Source organism: Grampus griseus, assembly GCF_964374135.1.
Source record: "Grampus griseus genome assembly, chromosome: 15".
Lineage (NCBI taxonomy): Eukaryota > Metazoa > Chordata > Mammalia > Artiodactyla > Delphinidae > Grampus > Grampus griseus.
Genome location: NC_139009.1, coordinates 35,028,211 through 35,051,581, shown reverse-complemented (window position 1 = coordinate 35,051,581; position 23,371 = coordinate 35,028,211). Strand labels below are relative to the sequence as shown.

Genomic DNA, 23,371 nt, shown 5'->3' with positions numbered 1-23,371 from the left:
ATATTCTTTTCCATTATGGTTTATCACAGGATACTGAATATAGTTCCCTGTGCTATACAGTAGGACCTTGTTGTTTATCCATCCTATGTATAATAGTTTGCATCTGCTAATCCCAAATTCCCGATCCACCCTCCCCTACTCCCCCTCTCCCTTGACAACCACGAGTCTGTTCTCTATGTCTGTGAGTCTGTTTCGTAGATAAGTTCATTTATGTCATATTTTAGATTCCACATATAAGTGATATCATATTTGTCTTTCTCTGTTGGACTTACTTCTCTTACTGTGATAATCTCTAGGTCTATCCATGTGTGAGATTTTGCCTTTTTAACCAGCCTCCTCTCAGCCTTTTAGAAACACCTGGGTGCCAGCCTGCCAGCCCTCGTTCCCTGTTAGGGTCCCCTGGATGGAGCCCAAACAGTCTATAGTGCCACACGAGAGGCCTGACGTGGTTGCTGCCTTGTCCCTTCAAGGATTCAGGCTGGGATGTGCTCTGGAGCTGGGAGTTGGGCCCTTCCAGGTCAGGTGCTTTCTCCTGGGCTCAGGCTAAAGTACTGCTCACTGCACACTGTTTGGATGGGATAAGACAGCTCAACAAGGAACTGTTCAAATTTCTGAGGCTAGAGCACAGAGCCCAGGCTCGGCAGTGACTCAGATGTCTGACCTTCCTTTGCCGCAGAGGTCATGCTTTTTGATGAGCCAACCACAGGCCTGGACTGCGTGACTGCAAATCAGATCGTTGTCCTCATAGCAGAGCTGGCTCGCGGGGGCCGCATCGTGATCCTTACCATCCACCAGCCCCGCTCCGAGCTCTTCCAGGTGAGGGGGATGTCTGTTGTTCCAGCTCAGCTCATCCAGGGTGGGTATAGGTGTGCCAGGCTGGGGATCTCGGAGTAGAGATTAGTACTTAAACCAGAGCAATCCTGATGGGAAGGGCCAAGGATGGAAACTCAGTTCTTTTAGCACCTATCATGTACCAAATACCTTCTATACACTAGCTCTTTTAATCCACACAACAACCCTATGAGGTGGGTACCAGCATTTTCACTTTACAGAGGGGAAGAGTGAGACTTAGAAATGATCCAACATTGAGCCAATATCACAGTTAATAAAAAGCTGGAATTGGCATTCATATTCCAGTTGGCTTTCAAGTCTGTGCTTTTCCACTAAATCATATAGAGTTCCTTCCCAAAAATCTCACCTTGATCTCCTAGGATCCTTTTAGGGAGCTATTATTTGCCTTTTATAGATGAGGATCTGAGATCTAAAAAAATTTTTTCGGTCCAAAGTCACTCATTCCGGGGCACGGCGGGGCCTCAAACCTATAGGTCCTCTGACCAGTTCCATGAGCTGTCCTCTATCCTAGACATGATGCTGGGTGCAGGCTGGGAGGCAGCAGGACCCACAGAGGCAACCCAGGCTGGAAGGAAGAGGGATGCATTTTGAGAGGTTCTGATGGCCGCAGTGAGAGTACTGATGTATGGCTGAGAGAGTCAAAGGACTGACTACTTGAGGCTTCTTTTCCATAAGGATGTGGTGACCTGATTACACACTAACACTGTCTGTCGTTCAATCAGCTCTTTGATAAAATTGCCATTCTGAGCTGCGGAGAGCTGGTTTTCTGCGGGACACCGGTGGAGATGCTTCATTTCTTCAGTGGCTGCGGCTACCCTTGTCCCGAACATTCAAACCCTTTTGATTTTTATGGTAAGTTTTTCTTTCACAGTCCCCATCATATATGTTTTCTAAACTTTATCTTCTCAGATTTCTGCCTAGATGACACCAGCACACGTGGGTTTTATTTCTCCTTTTGTTTTGGTGTTTTTACTCTTCAAAAAATTAATTTGGCCGAGCCAATTAACTTGCCATAGATGACCTATCAGAATGAGGTGGGCGATCTCTTTTTTTTTAAAACATTTTACCACTACTCTTCACTTTAAAAAAAAAATAAATTTATTTATTTTATTTATTTATTTTTGGCTGCGTTGGGTCTTAGTTGCTGTGCGCGGGCTTTCCCTAGTTGCGGTGCGCGGGCTTCTCATTGCGGTGGCTTCTCTTGTTGTGGAGCACAGGCTCTAGGCACATGGGCTTCAGTAGTTGTGGCACACGGGCTCAGTAGTTGTGGTGCACGGGCTTAGTTGCTCTGCGGCATGTGGGATCTTCCTGGACTAGGCCTTGAACCCGTGTCCCCTGCACTGGCAGGTGGATTCATAACCATTGTGCCACAAGGAAAGTCCCGGGGATCTCTCTTGAAATGGTGCACTTCTACTTTGTCAGAGAAAAATTAGCTGAACTTCTGAATTCTCCCAGACAGGCCTATCAGGATCTTCATGGCCCTGCTGTGGTAGCTTTAAAATATTCTGATTTTATAGGTGGGGATTAACAACAGGTATTATTTTGATGAGATGAGGTATTATGGTTAGCACTCCTAAATCAATGATGGAACATATATTATTAGTCACTGTGTATATATGTGCATTTAAAAACACATGGGTCATTTTTTTGTGGGAAAAAAAATTTCAGTGGACCTGACATCAGTGGATACCCAAAACAAAGAACGGGAAATAGAAACCTACAAGAGAGTCCAGATGATTGAATCTGCCTACAAAGAATCAGCAATGTATCGTAAAACCTTGGAGGATATTGAAAGAACAAAACACCTGAAAACATTACCAGTGATTCCTTTCAAAACCAAAGATTCTCCTGGAGCCCTTTCTAAACTGTGTGTTCTCTTGAGGTAAGAGCCTCACCCCATTTTAGATAGGTAGACGTCCACCCATTAAAAAAAAGCAATGAAAACGGGGTTGTTTGGCTTTCAGGAGAGTGACGAGAAACTTAATGAGAAATAAGCTGGCGGTGACTATGCGTCTCACTCAGAATCTGATCGTGGGTTTGTTCATCGTTTTCTTCCTTCTACGGGTCCAGAACGACGTGCTAAGGGGTGCCATCCAGGACCGTGTGGGTCTCCTGTACCAGTTTGTGGGCGCCGTCCCGTACACGGGCATGCTCAACGCTGTGAACTTGTGTGAGTGCCCTGCCCCGGAGGTGGGCCCCCGGGGTCGCGGGAGCTTCTCTCTCCCTGAATATCTCCTTTCTCCAGCTGACGCCTTGCAAGACTCCACCATTATAGGGGTATTTCTCTGAGCTCAACCTGGCCCCCTCCGGGTTCTCTCTCTGGGACAAGGTAACTCGTGAATTAGTAACACCTTAGTGGGAATTAGCTCTCCAAGTGGATCTCCCTGAGGGTCTCTGAGGATCCAGGGAAGCATGAAGTTATGAGGAGATGATGCAGCAGAGTTTGGGCAGGGTTTTTTAGAAGCTCAGTCCTGGTATCTTCTCTTATCCATTAGGAGGCACAGCCCATGGGGGCCCGGATGCCTGGCCAACTTTGCACTGTTAACGTTCTTTTTGGAGCCTATTTTAGGACAGCCAACACCTGGTTTTCAAACTCAGTGGGAGTCCAGAAGCAATACCTAGTTGCCTGATGTTCTGTGCCAACACCCTGCAAGAAAAGAGGACAGAGTGCCTCACGTCACTCATTTGTGTCCCTTTTGCATGTGTGTTCTTGAATTGGTGACACCCCTCCCCCCCACTTTAGAGAGACGGAAATAAATTGTGACGGCTTTTGTAATCCTATTGTAATTCAGGTAGAGTGGATTTCTGGGGTGGGGGTATTTATAGTTCTATGGATGTCAGGTTCCTTTTCTCCATGACTAGGGGGCCCCAGCTGGTCCTCACCATCCAGTGCTGATAGATCTCAAGTTCAGCCTGGGCTAGCACCCCTCCTCCTCCAGCTGTGTGGTGACCGGCTGTTCTGCAACCTGCCTCCCATGCCCAGTTCCTGTGTTGCGAGCCGTCAGCGATCAGGAGAGCGAGGATGGCCTGTACCAGAAGTGGCAGATGCTGCTAGCCTACGTGCTGTACGTGCTCCCCTTCAGTGTCATTGCCACCATGATCTTCTGCAGCGTGTGCTACTGGTAAGGAAGAGGGTGTCCAGAGGCCTTCAGTTTTCCCGGGCCATGCTTCCCAGATGGTGGGGTCCCAGATGGCCAGTGGGACCTGTGGAGGGAGAGCCCCAGGGTAAACAGGACAAAGAGAGGAACCCCCCACTGTGGGCCACACGGGACCTGAGAGCAGACCAGCAAGACTACACGCACCAGGGAATAACCTGTCCTGCATTCACTGCGGGGCCTGGCCTGAGGGGAGGGCTCTGGAGTAGCTGGGACCAGGTGCAGAGGCAGCGAGGCTGTCCACCCAGCTCAGCGTGGCTCCCAGGCTGCTGTGAGCTGGAGCGGCAACGCTGCCTGAGGTTTCATTTGACCGACCTGGGGCATCGTGGTTGGGCTGGGGTGACGGGGGGTGGAGGAATCAAGAGTGACTATGGGAAGAGGGCTTTGGAGAACCATGAAGCATCCCTGATGCTGGGTTTTGATTGATGGTTTGTAGACAGTGCTTTTTATTTCATAGAACATTTTACAGATGCAAATCTGAAAGTGTGTAGAGTTATTTGTTGATTTGTTGTCATAGGGAGATGTATCTTCCCTAATCCCTCTGGCTTTCCCTTAAGAAAAGATGGGGGGAATCATCCGGCATTCTGTGATTCCAGTAGTGAAAGGTGCCCAGCTTGTCCTTCCAATAGAGGACTTTAGGCGGTTCTGGAGACACTGTCTTTCTTCAGGGCACTGGATTCACGTGCAGGTGCTTCTACCCATAACGAGTATAAAGACCCCATGGTATGCGATGTGAATAATTATTATGAATCAAGGGAAATACAAGTAGAAGATAAGTGAGGGCCTGGTTTGAGCTCCAAGATGAAGAGTTAGGAGGTCTTATTGTGCAGACTCTTAGACGTTGTTGTCACCCTGGGGAGTGACAGAGGCAAAGCTGCTCGCTCTGGTTAGCAAGAGGGCGGGCGCTCGCAACCCAGGGCGATGGCAGGGACCACATGGCCCTCCTTGCTGGCCTTGATGAAGCCTCTTATCCTCTGACACTCAGGAACATGCTGAATCTCTGATCTGTGATGTAAGTAAACCACAGGCCCGCCTAGTTTAGGCTAAATGATCCAGGAGCAGATTTTTTTTAAGTGACCGTTTTTGAGTAAGCCAAGGTTGGTTGGAAATTGAGAACCTTGTTAATTTAGAACCCTGCTCCTCAATGTGGCCCACGAAGCCCGGTGTCAGTGTTACCTTGGGGCTTGTTTAACCTGCAAAATCTCATGCCCAGCCCTGCTGAATTGGATTCCACATTTTACATGATCCCCCAGGTGATTTATAGGCACTTTAGAATTCGCAAAGCACTGATTTTGAAGACCATATGATATTTGTAAAACTGCCCATGAGAAAGAGTTCTGTACGATTTTAGAAAACAGGGCGGTTTTAAACTAGGTTCAGTATTGTCATGACTCTTTTTGACAAAAGCATAATCATTTCTAGTGGTGGCAGCACAGCTGTTAGCAATGTAGCAAATACTTTGATTCAATGATACAAAAGTTTGTTGAATGCCTACTAGGTGCCAGGCACAGTGCCAGGCGCAGCTACGGATTTAAAGGGGAGTAAACTGAAGGGGCTGCCCTCAAGCTTGCAGTTCTGAACTGAGACGGCCCTGAAAGCCGGAGTGTTTTCTGACTCTTAGCAGCACATCAGACTTGAACTCACTCAGTAGCAAAATCCGATCTGAACCAAGGTGAGGTTCATTGTACTTTTCCCACAGCAACATTCCTGTTTAGTAGATATGTTACAGGTGGAGTCCCAGACCCCACTGCAGCAAGTATCGTCTACACAGTGTGAATGAAGTCTTTCCCAAATCTGTAAATTGCCACATTCCAAAACACATCTGGCCCTAAAGTATTTCAGATGATGGATTGTGGACATAAATCTCCAGATGACTTTAATTCAAGAAAGTGTAAGATTAATATTATAAAGAAGCACAAACACGGTGCGGAGGAATATGATAACAAAGACGGCTGACACACGTGAGCACTTGCCTTTATGTCAGGCACTAAAAGGTTTAAGTATATCAATTCATGTAATCCTTGGCACCATTCTATAAAGGCGGCATTATTAATTATCCTTGTTTGAAGACGAGGAAGCTGAGGCACCGATGGGGAATGTCTCTTCCCCATCTCACATTCATTATCACAGTGAATTACAAAGGAGACCAAGGGTCCATTTGGCTGGATGGGGAGAGGGACTCTTGGAGGCTTTATAAAGGAGAACTTGAGAGATGAGCAACATTTGAATAGATGGAAAAGGAGCAAGGGCGTTTCAGGGGAAGAAAGAGAAGGAGCATAGGTTCAGAAGCAAAAACACACAAGACCTTTCCAGAGAAAAAGTTCAGTTGTGCTGTGGGGAAAGGAGGATTGGAAGGAATAATGGAAAATATGACTGACAGCCTTGGAGCCTGGTAGGTGAGGTGCTGAATGCCAGGCTAACGGGCTGAAGTAGATTAGATACCGGTACATAGTAGAGGATTTTGATCCCCAGGGAGTGACCCATCTGTGTTGGACTCTGGGGGGTGAGGCTGGCATCACTTTCGTCTCAGACTGGAGAGTTAGGGCAGAGAGGCTGAACAGCCCAGTGAGGAGCCTTGGTAACAGTCTGGGAAAGGCAGAGGCTCTGGTGAAGAGAGCAGCAGTGGCAACAGAAAGGGGGTTTCGCTTTGAGATGCTGGGAAAGTAGAATCGAACGGACTTAGAAATGGAATGGATTTGCTGGGGGGTAAAGAGAGTCATGGATGATGCCTGAGTTTTCAGCCTGGGAGGATGGGAAGGGGACAGTATCCTTATCAAGTTTGCGAGGAAAGAGAATGGATTTGGTTTTGAATATGTTGCATCTGGGATGCTACAGGACACCCAACAGGAGATGTCAATCAGAGGCACAATAGGTTGGTGTAGAAAGAAAAGGCAAGAGGAGTGAGAGGAGAGGCCTGGGAATGGATTCTATAGGCGAGAATGTCAGGGAGGAAGCGGTCTGAGGGTGATATCTTAAGAGGCACATTCAGAGGGTGGGAAGAGGGAAGCAATCCGGCGAGAGAGGCAGAGAGGTGGTTAGAGTGGTGGAAAGAGAAGCAGGATCGGGCAGTGTCAGAGAAGGCAAGAGAGGAGGGAGTTCCACGACGGTGTAGTGAAGCCGTTCAGTACTGCAGAGGTTCAAGGAGGTGAGGCATAGGTTTAGGAGGTCACTGGTGCTCTTCCATAAAAGAGGTTCAGTAGAGTGGTGGGGGTGCCAGTCAGGTTTACCAGGGAACAAGGAGTGAGATGGGAGAAGCAGGTGCTGTTTGAGAAGCTTGGTGGTACAGGAGAGGATAAAGAGGGGGCAGTTGCTTAAAAGGGTACCAGACTCAAGGAGTGGTTATTTTACAACAGGGTAAGTAAGACCATTAGGGAAAACCATTAGATTGAGAGTAGATGAAACTACAGAAAAATTGGGTAATTCGCAGATCAAGTTTCCAGATTAGACCAAGGCAGAAATAGGAAAATCAGATTAACATAGTACCAAGGATGCAAGTAGACAGGATAAAGCTTGGCAAAGATGGGGTAAGAGATAGAGACAGGGAGAAAGAGAGGAGATGCAAAGCAGGGAAGATAAAGATAGAAATTCACAAAATGGGAGGTAAATCCATCTGCTGAGCACTGGGGAGAGAGTTTGAAATTCCCTGGGAAGAGAGCATAAAGTAGAAGTTTTTATTAGCCATGAAGGGACATGACACTGGAACCCAATAAGCAATGAGGAAGAATTAGGGGTCCAGGAATCAGCTGAGGCAAAGTGGCAGAATGGATCCAATTAGCACAGCTTAATTGAGAGAGCAAGGTCCCCAGGTGGGGAATTGGTAAGGCAAAGAATAGCAGAAGGGATGAGGATCTGAGGCATTGAGGGCTTTGGGGAAATGGGAGACGGGAGGAGGCCATGATCAGAAGGGGCATTTTCAGAATGTGAAATCTTGGTCATGCAACAGTTTTGAGTAACAAGTAACATTTAAATCCAAGACATAGTGAGTGATCAAGATTAGGTGGGTGGAGCCACTGGAACTGATCAGGTGACCTAATTAGGAGGCACTGGTGTTGATGGATTATGAAGGTTAAAAACCTTGAGGATAATGATGGTGGACGGGGGTGCAAAACTGACCCTGGTCTAAAAGCTACAAAATCATCAAAGGTGAGAAAATGTCTTAAAAGTCACAGAGGACTGCCTTGAGGCAGAGAATTAGTAGTATAAGCCAACTTCCTGATTTGTATAGGAGGAAAGGCAGATGGCCTTGAAGAGTGGTAGGGAGGGGTGAGGGTAAGACATGCCAACTTCTCTTACTTGCTCTACAAATGGAAGAAAGAGTAGCCATGTCTAAGAGTTGTTGAGGACGTGCTATCACCAGGGAAATGTCATGTGGTGAAAGGAATGTAAGAGGTTAAGGGGCATGGATATAGAGTAGCTTGTTTACAAGAACATGAAGGTCCAATCAGTGGAAGGGGTTGGTAGAATAAAAGACAAGAATGGAATGGAACAGGCCTGGGGAGGGCTAATCCACTGGAGGATGAAAGCAGTGAAGGGTTTTCACGCTGGCAGTAACCCCAGGTAACAAGGATGAGGTTCAGGGAAGGAGGGGCTGAGAAGCAGGTTGGGTGAGTCCTTAGCATTAGGGTAGTAGGCTAGCTAGGGTGGGAGCAGTGCCAGCCAGGCAGAATGTGGTTGCTTATGGAGAAGCCTGGACAGTTCAGCCCTACTTACTGCAGTTGGTTGTGACCATCCTCTGAGTATTAGTATTTTTCTGTGAGAGCTGAGGGGCTGTAAAAAGGAAAAGGTGGCTCCATTGACTTGGGGCCAACAGAAACAATTTGAGGGACTAAATGGCCTCAAATGTTGGCCCTGGGAGTTTGGCCTGCCCTGCAGACTCTCCCCACCCACTTAACCACCATGGATTTATCCACAGAAGTCAAGTGTGGAATTTTTCTTAAATGATAACCCTTGGAGAGGAACTAAAGACCTTATGTTTTTCTAGGACTCTGGCCTTATACCCTGAGGCTGCAAGATTTGGATATTTCTCTGCTGCTATCTTGGCCCCCCACTTAATTGGTGAATTTCTAACTCTTGTGCTACTTGGTGTGGTCCAAAACCCAAATGTGGTCAACAGCATGGTGGCCCTGCTCTGCATTGCTGGGGTGCTTGTGGGCTCTGGATTCCTGAGGTAAGATCTGATAATGCAAATGATTTAGACTGGTATGATTTGATGTTAATGATCACCTCATAATGATTATTATAAGGCGTTACAGAGAAGCGCTGTGTGATACTGTGATACTCTATCACCTTACAGTCCAGAGTATTTATAGTGCTTCCTAGTCAGTATTGCTTAGACTTTGAACTGTTCATTATTTGTTAAATAAAACGTCTTCAGAATGAGAATCAGGAAGTGATGACTGAAGCATGTTATCACATGTCATAAGCCATTATATCAAGAGGAGGAAAACCAAGCTGTCCTCCAGAAATACTCACAGCCTATTACAGGCTAAGTAGCATGCATTTGGTTCATTTCTTCCCTGGCACTGTTGAGTTTCTATTCCAGCTCTCAATTCTCAGTTACTTTAAGAAAGTAAGAATAGTCAGATAAGAAAAGAGGCTGCAGGATAAAAGACTGCTCAAGAAAGCATCAGGACTAGAAGGACACACACCAAATGTAAACAGTAGTTATCTCTGGGTGATACTTATTTTAATTTTCTTGATATTTTCCTATATTTTGTGAATTTTCTATAATGGACAAGCATTACTTTATAACCAAGAAAAAATATATGTACACATACATACATATTGTATATTTTTCTAAGTAGCAGGAAGGGCAGAAAATTTTAGAAGGGTGAAAGTGGGTGATGTGAGTGGGATCCAGTAAGTAAACTATGGGTCCCTGAGAAAATGTGAAGACAGCTCTGTTTCTTTGACTTAAAAATCAAAGAAAAGGGCCCGGAGACCTTCAAGATGGCAGAGGAGTAAGACGTGGAGATCACCCTCCTCCCCACAAATACATCAGAAATACATCTACATGTGGAACAACTCCTACAGAACACCTACTGAATGCTGGCAGGAGACCTCAGACTTCCCAAAAGGCAAGGAACTTCCCATGTACCTGGCCATGTGGCTGACAGGGTCTTGGTGCTCTGGCCAGGTGTCAGGCCTGTGCCTCTGAGGTGGGAGAGCCGAGTTCACGACACTGGTCCACCAGAGACCTCCCGGCTCCATGTAATGTCAAACGGTGAAGACTCTCAGAGATCTCCATCTCAGTGCTAAGACCCAGCTCCACTCAACAACCAGCAAGCTACAGTTTCGGACACCCTATGCCAAACAACTAGCAAGACAGGAATACAGCCCCACCCTTTAGCGGAGAGGCTGCCTAAAATCATGATAATGTCACAGACACCCCAAAACACACCACTGGACACGTTCCTGCCCACCAGAAAGACGATCCTCATCCACCAGAACACAGGCATCAGTCCCCTCCACCAGGAAGCCTCCACAACCCACTGACCAACCTTAGTCGCTGGGGACAGACACCAAAAACAACGGGAACTACAAAGCTGCATCCTGCAGACTGTGAAAAGGAGACCCCAAACACAGTAAGTTAAGCAAAATGAGAAACACACAGCAGATGAAGGAGCAAGGTAAAAACCCACCAGACCGAACAAATGAAGAGGAAATAGGCAGTCTACCTGAAAAAGAATTCAGAGTAATGATAGTAAAGATGATCCAAAGTCTTGGAAATAGAATGGAGAAAATATAAGAAACGTTTAACAAGGACCTAGAAGAACTAAAGAGCAAACAAACAATGGTGAACAACACAATAAATGAAATTAAAAATTCTCAAGAAGGAATCAATAGCAGAATAACTGAGGCAGAAGAACGGATAAGTGACCTGGAAGATAAAATAGTGGAAATAACTACCGCAGAGCAGAATAAAGAAAAAACAATGAAAAGAACTGAGGACAGTCTCAGGGACCTCTGGGACAACATTAAACACACCAACATTCGAATTATATGGGTCCCAGAAGAAGAGAAAAAGAAAGGGTCTGAGAAAATATTTGAAGAGATTATAGTTGAAAACTTCCCTAATATGGGAAAGGAAATAGTCAAGTCCAGGAAGTGCAGAGAGTCCCATACAGGATAAATCCATGGAGAAGCACACCAAGAAAAATATTAATCAAACTATCAAAAATTAAATACAAAGAAAGAATATTAAAAGCAGCAAGGGAGAAGCAACAAATAACATACAAGGGAATCCCCATAAGGTTAACAGCTGATCTTTCAGCAGAAACTCTGAAAGCCAGAAGGGAGTGGCAGGACATATATAAAGTGATGAAAGGGAAAAACCTACAACCCAGAATACTCTACCCAGCAAGGATCTCACTCAGATTCAATGGAGAGATTAAAACCTTCACAGACAAGCAAAAGCTAAAAGAATTCAGCACCACCAAACCAGCTCTACAACAAATGCTAAAGGAACTTCTCTATGCAGGAAACACAAGAGAAGGAAAAGACTTACAATAACAAACCCAAAACAATTAAGAAAATGGTAAAAGGAACATACATATAAATAACTACCTTAAATGTAACTGGATTAAATGCTCCCACCAAAAGACACAGACTGGCTGAATGGATACAAAAACAAGACCCGTATATATGCTGTCTACAAGAGACGCACTTCAGACCTAGGGACACATACAGACTGAAAGTGAGGGGATGGAAAAAGATATTCCATACAAATGGAAATCAGAAGAAAGCTGGAGTAGCAATTCTCATATCAGACAAAATAGACTTTAAAATAAAGACTATTAGAAGAGACAAAGAAGGACACTACATAATGATCAAGGGATCAATCCAAGAAGAAGATATAACAATTGTAAATATTTACGCACCCAACATAGGAGCACCTCAGTAAATAAGGCAAATGCTAACAGCCATAAAAGGGGAAATTGACAGTAACACAATCATAGTAGGGGACTTTAACACCCCACTTTCACCAATGGACAGATCATCCAAAATGAAAATAAATAAGGAAACACAAGCTTTAAATGATACATTAAACAAGATGGACTTAATTGATATTTATAGGACATTCCATCCAAAAACAACAGAATACACTTTCTTCTCAAGTGCTCATGGAACATTCTCCAGGATATATCATATCTTGGGTCACAAATCAAGCCTTGGTAAATTTAAGAAATTTGAAATCGTAATTATACCCCAATAAAGATGTTAAAAAAAAAAAAAAAAAAAAAAAAAGAAATTTGAAATCGTATCAGGTATCTTTACCGGCCACAACGCTATGAGACTAGATATCAATTACAGGAAAAAAACTGTAAAAAATACAAACATATGGAGGCTAAACAATACGCTACTAAATAGCCAAGAGATCACTGAAGAAATCAAAGAGGAAATCAAAAAATACCTAGAAACAAATGACAATGAAAACACGACAACCCAAAACCTACGGGAATGCAGCAAAAGCAGTTCTAAGAGGGAAGTTGATAGCAATACAATCCTACCTCAAGAAATAAGAAACTCTCAAATAAACAACTTAACCTTACAACTAAAGCAATTAGAGAAAGAAGAACAAGAAAACCCCAAGGTTAGCAGAAGGAAAGAAATCATAAAGATCAGATCAGAAATAAATGAAAAAGAAATGAAGGAAGCAATAGCAAAGATCAATAAAACTAAAAGCTGGTTCTTTGAGAAGAGAAACAAAATTGATAAACCATTAGCCAGACTCATCAAGAAAAAAAGAGAGAAGACTGAAATCAACAGAATTAGAAATGAAAAAGGAGAAGTAACACCTGACACTGCAGAAATACAAAGGATCATGAGAGATTACTACAAGCAACTCTATGCCAATAAAATGGACAACCTGGAAGAAATGGACAAATTCTTAGAAAAGCACAACCTCCCGAGACTGAACCAGGAAGAAACAGAAAATATAAACAGACCAATCACAAGCACTGAAATCGAAACTGTGATTAAAAATCTTCCAACAAACAAAAGCCCAGGACCAGATGGCTTCACAGGCGAATTCTATCAAACATTTAGAGAAGAGCTAACACCTATCCTTCTCAAACCCTTCCAAAATGTGGCAGAAGGAGGAACACTCCCAAACTCATTCTATGAGGCCACCATCACCCCGATACCAAAACCAGACAAAGGTGTCACAAAGAAAGAAAACTACAGGCCAATATCACATAGATGAACATAGATGCAAAAATCCTCAACAAAATACTAGCAAACAGACTCCAACAGCACATTAAAAGGATCATGCACCATGATCAAGTGGGGTTTATCACAGGAATGCAAGGAATCTTCAATATACGCAAATAAATCAATGTGATAAACCATATTGACAAACTGAAGGAGAAAAACCCATCATCTCAATAGATGCAGAAAAAGCTTTTGACAAAATTCAACACCCATTTATGATTAAAAACCCTCCAGAAAGTAGGCATAGAGGGAACTTACCTCAACATAATAAAGGCCATATTTGATAAACCCACAGCCAACATAGTTCTCAATGGTGAAAAACTGAAACCATTTCCTCTAAGATCAGGAACAAGACAAGGTTGTCCACTCTCACCACTATTATTCAACATAGTTTTGGAAGTTTTAGCTACAGTAATCAGAGAAGAAAAAGAAATAAAAGGAATCCAAATAGGAAAAGAAGAAGTAAAGCAGTCACTGTTTGCAGATGACATGATACTATACATAGAGAATCCTAAGGATGCTACCAGAAAACTACTAGAGCTAATCATGAATTTGGTAAAGTAGCAGGATACAAAATTAATGCACAGAAATCTCTTGCATTCCTATACACTAATGATGAAATATCTGAAAGAGAATTTAAGGAAACAGTCCCATTTACTGCTGCAACGGAAAGAATAAAATACCTAGGAATAAAACTACCTAAGGAGACAAAAGACCTGTATGCAGAAAAGTATAAGACACTGATGAAAGAAATCAAAGATGATACCAACAGAGGGAGAGATATACCATGTTTTTGGATTGAAAGAATCAATATTGTGAAAATGACTATACTACCCAAAGCAATCTACAGATTCAATGAAATCCCTATCAAATTGCCAGTGGCATTTTTCACAGAACTAGAATAAAAAATTTCATAATTTGTATGGAAACAGAAAAGACCCCGAATAGCCAAAGTAGTCTTGAGGGAAAAAAACGGAGCTGGAGGAATCAGGATCCTGGACTTCAGACTATAGTACAAAGCTACAGTAATCAAGACAGTATGGTACTGGTGGGAAAAAAAAATATATATATATATATATATCTCTCAATGGAACAGGATAGAAACACAAAAAGACCCCGAATAGCCAAAGCAATCTTGAGAACGAAAAATGGAGCTGGAGGAATCAGGCTCCCTGACTTCAGACTATACTACAAAGCTACAGTAATCAAGACAGTATGGTACTGGCACAAAAGCAGAAAGATAGATCAATGGAACAGGATAGAAAGCCCAGAGATAAACCCACGCACATATGGTCACCTTATTTTTGATAAAGGAGGCAAGAATATACAATGCAGAAAAGACAGCCTCTTCAATAAGTGCTGCTGGGAAACTGGACAGCTCCATGTAAAAGAATGAAATTAGAACACTCCCTAACACCATACACAAAAATAAACTCAAAGTGGATTAAAAACCTAAATGTAAGGCCAGACACTATCAAACTCTTAGAGGAAAACATAGGCAGAACACTCTATGACATAAATCCCAGCAAGATCTTTTTTTTTTTTTTTTTTTTTTTTTTTGCGGTACACGGGCCTCTCACTGTTGTGGCCTCTCCCGTTGCGGAGCACAGACTCCGGACGAGCAGGCTCAGCGGCCATGGCTTACGGGCCCAGCCGCTCCGTAGCATGTGGGATCCTCCCGGACCGGGGCATGAACCCTTGTCCCCTGCATTGGCAGGCGGACTCTCAACCACTGCGCCACCAGGGAAGCCCTCAGCAAGATCCTTTTTGACCCACCTCCTAGAGAATGGAAATAAAAACAAAAATAAACAAATGGGACCTAAAGAAACTTAAAAGCCTTTGCACAGCAAAGGAAACCATAAACAAGACGAAAAGACAACCCTCAGAATGAGAGAAAATATTTGCAAATGAATCAACGGACAAAGGATTAATCTCCAAATTTTACAAGCAGCTCATGCAGCTCAATATCAAAAAAACAAACAAACCAATCCAAAAATGGGCAAAAGACCTAGACATTTCTCCAAAGATATACAGATTGCCAACACACACATGAAAGGGTGCTCAACATCACTAATCATTAGAGAAATGCAAATCAAAACTATAATGAGGTATCACCTCACACCAGTCAGAATGGCCACCATCAAAAAATCTACAAACAATAAATGCAGGAGAGGGTGTGGAGAAAAGGGAACCCTCTTGCACTGTTGGTGAGAATATAAATTTATACAATCACTATGGAGAACAGTATGGAGGTTCCTTAAAAAAATAAAAATAGAATTACCATAGGACCCAGCAATCCCACTACTGGGCATATACCCTGAGAAAACCATAATTCAAAAAGAGTCATGTACCACAATGTTCATTGTAGCTCTATTACAATAGCCAGGACATGGAAGCAACCTAAGTGTCCATCGACAGATGAATGGATAAAGATGTGGCACATATATACAATGGAATATTACTCAGCCATAAAAAGAAACGAAAATGAGTTATTTGTAGTGAGGTGGATGGACCTAGAGTCTTGTCATACAGAGTGAAGTAATTCAGAAAGAGAAAAACAAATACCGTATGCTAACACATATATACGGAATCTAAAAAAAAAGGTTCTGAAGAACCTAAGGGCAGGACAGGAATAAAGACGCATAGAGAATGGACTTGAGGACATGGGGAGGGGGAAGGGTAAGCTGGGACGAAGTGAGAGTGGCATGGATATATATACACAACCAAATGTAAAACAGATAGCTAGTGGGAAGCAGCTGCATAGCACAGGGTGATCAGCTCGGTCCTTTGTGACCACCTAGAGGGGTGGGATAGGGAGGGTGGGAGGGAGACACAAGAGCAAGGAGATATGGGGTTTTATGTACATGTATAGCTGATTCACTTTGTTATACAGCAGAAACTAACCCACCATTGTAAAGCAATTATACTCCAATAAAGATGTTTTAAAAAATCAAAGAAAAAAGCTATTGAGCAGCTACTGTATGTAATCATATTTGTTTAATTAACTCTCAGAGCAATCCACGTTCAGTTAAGAAAACTAAGCTCAGACTTGACTTTGTTCTGGTCACACGCTGTGAAGACTCTCCGGGGAGGCATGTGGCTCCCTGGAGACAGCACCGACCCTGGAGTCAGAGTCTTTCTCCTACCACTTAATTGCCAAGTGACCATTGGCAAGTTACTTTTCTACCTAAATTAGTTTCCTCATATATAAAATGGAGATAATGATCTCAGCCCCACCTGCCTCAAGGGATCATGAGACTGGAATGAGATCAGCAACGTGGAAACACTTCATGAACTGTAGTGAGTTATTATAAAGCCAAGTGAGTTCGTTTTGAACAGTCAGGGAGGATATTTTTTTACAGTGACACCATTACATTGTATTTGTCTATGTTGCTTAATTGGCTTGTTAGCATCTATGAAAAATGCACAGATAAGATCACCCCAATGGCATGGGATCAAGCCAGCAAATGACAGACCCAATCTTCAGCAGCATCTCCTCTTTCATATTTGAAACATTATGTGCTCCAATCAGTCTGGCACTATTTCACGTATTTGGTTTATAGGAAAGGGGATTCATTATTCTTGAGAGGGGGGCAGTGGCCAACATTATCAAAATGCTGTTGGGTTCTTTGCAAGATCTCAACATCCCAAGGCTTCACCTGGGTTCTGCTCCATCACTGGGGTGAAACTGCGCTCCTGAAGGCCCCACATCAACCTCCTAGTCATTGAGTTTATGTATTTTCCCTCAAGTCATCATCTTTCCTGACTGAGTGCCTGCAACATGTGCACTTTTGGCTGTCTCTTCCTTTAAACACAAGTGGAAATAGCTTTGTTGTTCTTTCTGCTTACAAAATAATGCAAGTTCTTAGGGGGAGGAATGCACACAATACAGAAATGTATAAGGAAGTTAAGTAAAAGTTACCTGAAGTATCACAACCCAGAGTTCAATTTTGTTGTGTATTTTGCTAGACTTTTATATAATCTTTAATTAAAATGAGCTCATACTATTGTGAAGGAGTAAGGTATGCATGCTTTTCCCCCCTTTTAACAATATAATGTAGATGGTCCCACATCAGTAAATTTAGATCTGTGGTTCCTCCCTCTTGGATGTACTGCAAGGATTGCTGTGACACAGCCTAGCTCTCCTCCTGTGTCTTTCACAGATCCATTTGTCCCCCCTCTGCCGCCTGCACAAAGCCTGGCTGTTGTTCCCTTGGCAGGGCGAGCTCTCTCTGAAAGCCCCCTTTGTTGGGTCTCACAGCCCATCACATGCTGCTCAGTTGCAGTCAGCCTCTTGAGGGCAGCAGCTGTGTCTCATTCATAGTTATAGCTCTTCTCAGTGGCTGGCCCAAGGCCTTTAACCAATTAGGTTTGCCAAAAATATTTGGATTGAGTGAATAAATGAATGACTACTCTCTCTTCTTGGACTGCCTACGCACTGGATCAGTCACCAAATCACGGTTTTCTTCTCTGATGTCAAATCACAGATGCACGTGGAGCTTTTGAGTTTGCCTTGTGTGGTATGGTACAAGATGAAGACACATGGTTCCCACCTCACACTCTAGCCATCTGGGCAGCCATCTTCTCATGGCCATCATCCTCTTACAAGCCTTTGTCATCTCATCCTTGAACTTCTGCTGTAGGCTGCTTTGTTTTTTGCTGTTCCTACTCTACTCTTATTCTGGTCCATCCTACTTGCTGGTGCCACTTTAATTTTCTTAAGTCACTGATTGCAACGTGACTTTTATCATGGTCCTTCAGTGCCAACTGCCTGCAAGGCCCTGAAGTAGCCGGCTCATGGCTACCATTCCAAACTCACCTCCCACCGCTCCCACTTCGGATCCTCTGCCTTTCTAGTCCATCCAGTCCCACATGCCTGTGCTCATACCATTCTGCCTTCCTAGAGTGTCCTTCCTCTGCCCCTACATCCTCCCCAGACTCCGATCTGTCCTTTCCAGTTAGCAGCCTCTCAATGTGGCTAATTCAATTTTGTGCCTCAGAAAATTGCCAATAACTGAAAGTCATGGAGTTTGGGGATCACTTGGTGAAACCATAAATACTAAATACAAGAATGTCACGGACATGTAGTACTGGTTTTCTGTACTTTCTAAGCACAAATTGTTCACTACTGTATTTTTATAGCCTTGAGAATGTATAGTTTATGTCTCCCAACTACATTATGAGTCTTTAGGGGTAGGATACTTCTTTCGAATTCCGTAAGCACCTAGAACTAGTGCCTCACAAATAGAATGTAATACATATTTGTTGGTTGATAAAAGCTATTGAGTGAACTAAGAAGGCCACAGGGTCAGCGTGAAGTTTCTCCTGAAACAGGTTTCACAACGAATGTCTGCTTTTCTCACCATCCTTTTCCCCTTGTATTATAGTTTAGTTCTCACTTCATACATTAGCACCTCAAATCTGTTTAATCACAAACGTCCTCCTCTAATGTGGTGTGTTATTTGTTTTCTTTTATATCAATGGTGCTTACCAATAAAATTAGACACCAATCCATCATTAGGGGTGTGTTAAATTAAGGTTCCTACTATAATGGATCACCAAGTTGTGATTAAAAATGATGGTGTGTTATGCTTACTGACTTGAAAGGATGTCTGAGGCATACGTTTGTTTGAAAAAGCAGGTTAGGAAAGAGGATGAGGAGTTTAATTCCATTTATGTAAAATGTTATAAATACACATTACATATATCACCAAAATGTTAACAATAGTTATTTCTGGGCAGTGGTATTTCTTTATACTTCTCAGTGTAGTTTGAAGTTTTTCTAATGAACATATTTTTATAATGAGAGATGAAAAACTATGTATATTCCTGTTGGGAAACATAAGGGTTGCCTTTCTTTTCATTTGGTAGGACTGCTACCAGAGCCTATTGAAGTTCATCTTTCTTTCTTTTTGCTTTTTCTTAAGAAACACAGAAGAAATGCCCCTTCCTTTTAAAATCTTCAGTTATTTTACATTCCAAAAATATTGCTGTGAGATTCTTGTAGTCAATGAGTTCTATGGCCAGAATTTCACTTGTGGTAAGTACTCAATTTTGGAATTTATTTTTACATATTAGTTTGAAAAAAACAATTCCTTGAGGGAAATGTATTTTTTTTTTAAGTAAATGCTATATTGTAAAAGAGATTTAAAACTTTGTTTTGAAGAGTCTAACATTTTCTCTGATTTTGAAAATAATAAGCAGTAGTCAAGTTAGTCAGTTGTCAAAGGTCAGTAGCTTAAGGGCACTCCGATGTTTTTAGAAAATGATAGACTTAATGTATACTGAGGTAAACTCTAGTATATTCTGGATGGATCAGTTCCTATACCTACTGAACAGGTTGAAGCAGGCTGCAGTGGCTTCTTCTTCCCCCAAATGTACAGAGTATGTAGCTGAGTGAAGCCATTTTTGGCAAAAATCTGTTCCCTAATCCCGCAAGAGGGCAGTGGGAGCACAGCAAGGCCCTCCTGGCCATTGGAAATCCCAGGCCACTCTGTGAAGACACCTAAAGGACAGGGCAGAATTTAGTAGTCGTTTTATCTATCTTTAGGTGATAACATTAGTAACCTTGGGATATTCAGTGCTAAGTGATCATAATTTTTATTAGTACTATGGTACTGAATATACACCCAAAATGGAAACAAACCCATTTCCATCTTCAAGGCCCCCAACACTCACTATTGCTTCATCTAATAATGAATTCTGGGCTCTCTAAAATTTCCTGTATCTTCATGAAGAAGAGTACTTAGCAGACTGCTGAGCATTTAGTGGGCATCTGATAAATACGTGTTGATTAAATTACCTTGCAAGTACCATATTTGACATTGTCAATCTTTTCCCTGGCAGGCAACTCAAATGGTTCTATGTCAACTAATCCAATGTGTGCCTTCAGTCAAGGAATTCAGTTCATTGAGAGAACCTGCCCAGGTGCAACGTCCAGATTCACAGCCAACTTTCTGATTTTGTATTCATTTATCCCAGTTCTTGTCATCCTAGGAATAATTGTTTTTAAAATCAGGGATTATCTCATTAGCAGATAGTAAAGAACATTGCTGCGAAATGGAACTTAAGCTCCTAGATGTACATGACTGCTTTGAATTTCTGAAATAAGAATGTTACGTGATTCTTAGTAGTACCTCGTAAGACTTTTAACCATTAAGACTCCCTGTGCCCCTTGGATCCATGCAGGCCTTGAATGCTATTCCAGGAGGGACATGTGGTATTTGGAAATTGTGACTGAGCTGGTCCAAAGATGTTCATAATAATTCATAAAGTTATGGGAGACTAATGTGACTATTTGTTTTCTTTGTTCTAGACACAGAAAAATAGGTCAGTTAAAGCTTATGCTTACATTTGATAAAGGCTTTGGTAAAAAAGAAAACATTTGAATGATTGTAAGTAACAGAAAAAGTTGTGGTTTGATTGAAGCAAAGCATCACGCAGAATTAGGTAAGAATGCTTTCATTTTCATTTAAAAACCCTATTTACGTGCACATGTCTACATAAGTTAACTGATCACACGGAGAGGATGTTGGACAGACGTTGGATAAAGACCCCTGACACAGAGCAGCCACTCATTTTACTGATGGTTAAAATGAAAAATGGCAGAAGTGGGCTGAACTGAGAACAGCACACTAGACAAAAAGATTAGTTTGCTAGTTTTCACTTTCTGCTTAGTTTACTTATAAAATTAAAAGTAAATGTTACTAAAGTATATGCACTGAGAAATGACATTTTTAAGGTTGGAGAGCAGCTGTTATTTAAAGTCCACATAGAAAAGATGCTCAATTGACACAACATTTACACTAAGAACAGAATCACACACTAGGAATTCATGTTCTTGAATTGTAAAGAGAAAGAATGCTGATAAATATATATTTTTAGGGATTAAATTATGTATATAGATTATTAAAAGTGGGTTCTGGACTAAATGATCTTTCTGATCTCCAAGTAATTCATGTACAAGTCTGAAGTGAAACTGTCTTCATGTTACCATGGTAACTTTGAGTGAGAATATCTTAGATAATACATGAACTTGTTCAGTTACTGTGACCTAACGTGTAATGAATGATAAATTATAGTATTTGAAAGATCTCACATTATAGTGGGAAAGATCATTTCATTAAGGAAACCACAGTAAAATCCTATTTCTTAGAACAGTATTTAAGGATCTGCAGACATTGGTAAAGTACCAGAATAGTATTGTCAATTTTTATAAAAGGTCTTTGACACTGATGATTATGGTATAATAGTTACATAATGTCTTACAGATTATATATGTCACATCAGTTATAGACAGTTCTGGAGATGATAATCTATTAAAGTAGTTCAAAGAGAGTCCCACAGGAACCTCTTTTGAAATCACTGATTTCAACTTACTAAAGATATGGGTGTACAATGTAAGTGGAAACACTTTCTACTATTCATATGCAGATGAATTTCATTCTAGCTCAGAAACACTTGGAAAATTGACATAGCACGTGACTTCAAGCTATTAAATGTTAGTGATACCGTAATCTTAGAAAAACACAATGACTTTCAACATGTGACAGTTTGTCTCAGTCAAAAATGGACAGTGGGGCTTCCCTGGTGGCGCAGTGGTTGAGAGTCCACCTGCCGATGCAGGGGATACGGGTTCGTGCCGCAGTCCGGGAAGATCCCACATGCCGCGGAGCGGCTGGGCCCGTGAGCCATGGCCACTGAGCCTGCGTGTTCGGAGCCCGTGCTCCGCAACGGGAGAGGCCACAACAGTGAGAGGCCCGCGTACCACAAAAAAAAAAAAAAAAAAAAAAAGGACAGTGATGTATAAGAAAATCAAAATATATAATAAAAATTCCTATTCCCACCAAGTCAGTGAAACTTCTGAGATCAAAACGTTCCCTGTTGATTTAAAGGGAGTTCTTTCTCCACAGCACTCAAGCAGCGTGCCTGTCTGCTCCTAAGACTGCAGTTCCTTGTAGACATGGTGAAATTGTTTTCCAGAGTGCTGGAACCACATGCATTGTAACTAGTTTAGGAAGTCGTATTTCACTACAATAACCAGGTAGTTTGCTATCCACTTGGATACCACTCATCAATCTTGGTGTTCTTGAGGTTAGTAAGTGTGCTTATTTGAAGCTGGGTGCATGGCATATTAGAGTCAACATATTTTATAGTGGAAATGGAAGAACAGAGAATAAATTACTTTCCTGTTTAATGACAGCAATTATGCTTACTCCAACTGAACTTGGCTAGCAGATACACAAGTCTCCAGGAGTCTGAAGGCTTCTTAAAAGCTATTCCACCTTGGAAATGATCTTACTTATTACTAACTCATGCAGTCTTGGCCTGCTTGTTGATAGACTATTTCCTTAAATTTGCCTATTCTTCAAAAAGTTATACTCAAAGTAAGTATGTCAGAATCACCAGAGTTGCTGATGAAAAATGCAGATTACTGAGCCCCATTCCAGACCCACTGATTCAGGATCTCTGGGTGTGGGGACTCAGGAATGTGCATTTTCTTTTTTTTCTTTTTATAAAAATTAAAATATAGTTGATTTACAGTGTTGTGTTAACTTCTGCTGTACAGCAAAGTGATTCAGTTATACATATATATACATTCTTTTTTATATTCTTTTCCATTATGGTTTATCACAGATACTGAATATAGTTCTCTGTGCTATACAGTAGAAACTTGTTGTTTATCCATTCTGTATATAAAAGCTTACATCTGCTAACCCCAACTTCCCACTCCATCCCTCCCCAACCCCTACCCCTTGGCAACCACCAGTGCCCTCTGTTTGTGATTCTCTTTCTATTTCATAGATAGGTTCATTTGTGTCATATTTTATTTTTTTTTAAATTTATTTTTTATTGAAGTATAGTTGAATTACAATGTTGTGTTAACTACTGCTGTATAGCAAAGTGACTCAGTTATACATATATATACACATTCTTTTTCATATTCTTTTGCATTATGGTTTATCACAGGATATTGAATATAGTTCCCTGTGCTATACAGTAGGACCTTGTTGTTTATCCATTTTGTATATACCAGTTTTCATCTGCTAACCCTAAACTTCCAATCCAACCCTCTCCCAGCCCCTCCTCCTTGGCAACCACCAGTCTATTCTCTATGTCCCTGATTCTGTTTCTATTTCATAGATAGGTTC

At 42.0% G+C, this 23,371-nt stretch overlaps 1 protein-coding gene across 1 annotated transcript in view; it reads left to right on the top strand.

Annotated features, from left to right (window-relative positions):
• ABCG5 (ATP binding cassette subfamily G member 5) overlaps positions 1 to 20,966 on the top strand; it is a gene marked incomplete at its 5' end in the record, with an annotated part of 34,680 nt that extends 13,714 nt beyond the window's left edge. The window contains 8 exons of the mRNA XM_082671999.1: positions 677 to 816; positions 1,575 to 1,704; positions 2,521 to 2,734; positions 2,817 to 3,022; positions 3,836 to 3,974; positions 8,989 to 9,174; positions 19,148 to 19,260; positions 20,067 to 20,966. Of these exons, the coding sequence (XP_082528125.1) occupies positions 677 to 816; positions 1,575 to 1,704; positions 2,521 to 2,734; positions 2,817 to 3,022; positions 3,836 to 3,974; positions 8,989 to 9,174; positions 19,148 to 19,260; positions 20,067 to 20,260 (1,322 nt within the window). The 3' untranslated portion in view covers positions 20,261 to 20,966. The remainder of the gene's footprint in view (positions 1 to 676; positions 817 to 1,574; positions 1,705 to 2,520; positions 2,735 to 2,816; positions 3,023 to 3,835; positions 3,975 to 8,988; positions 9,175 to 19,147; positions 19,261 to 20,066) is intronic.
• Between the last annotated feature and the right edge of the window lie 2,405 nt (positions 20,967 to 23,371).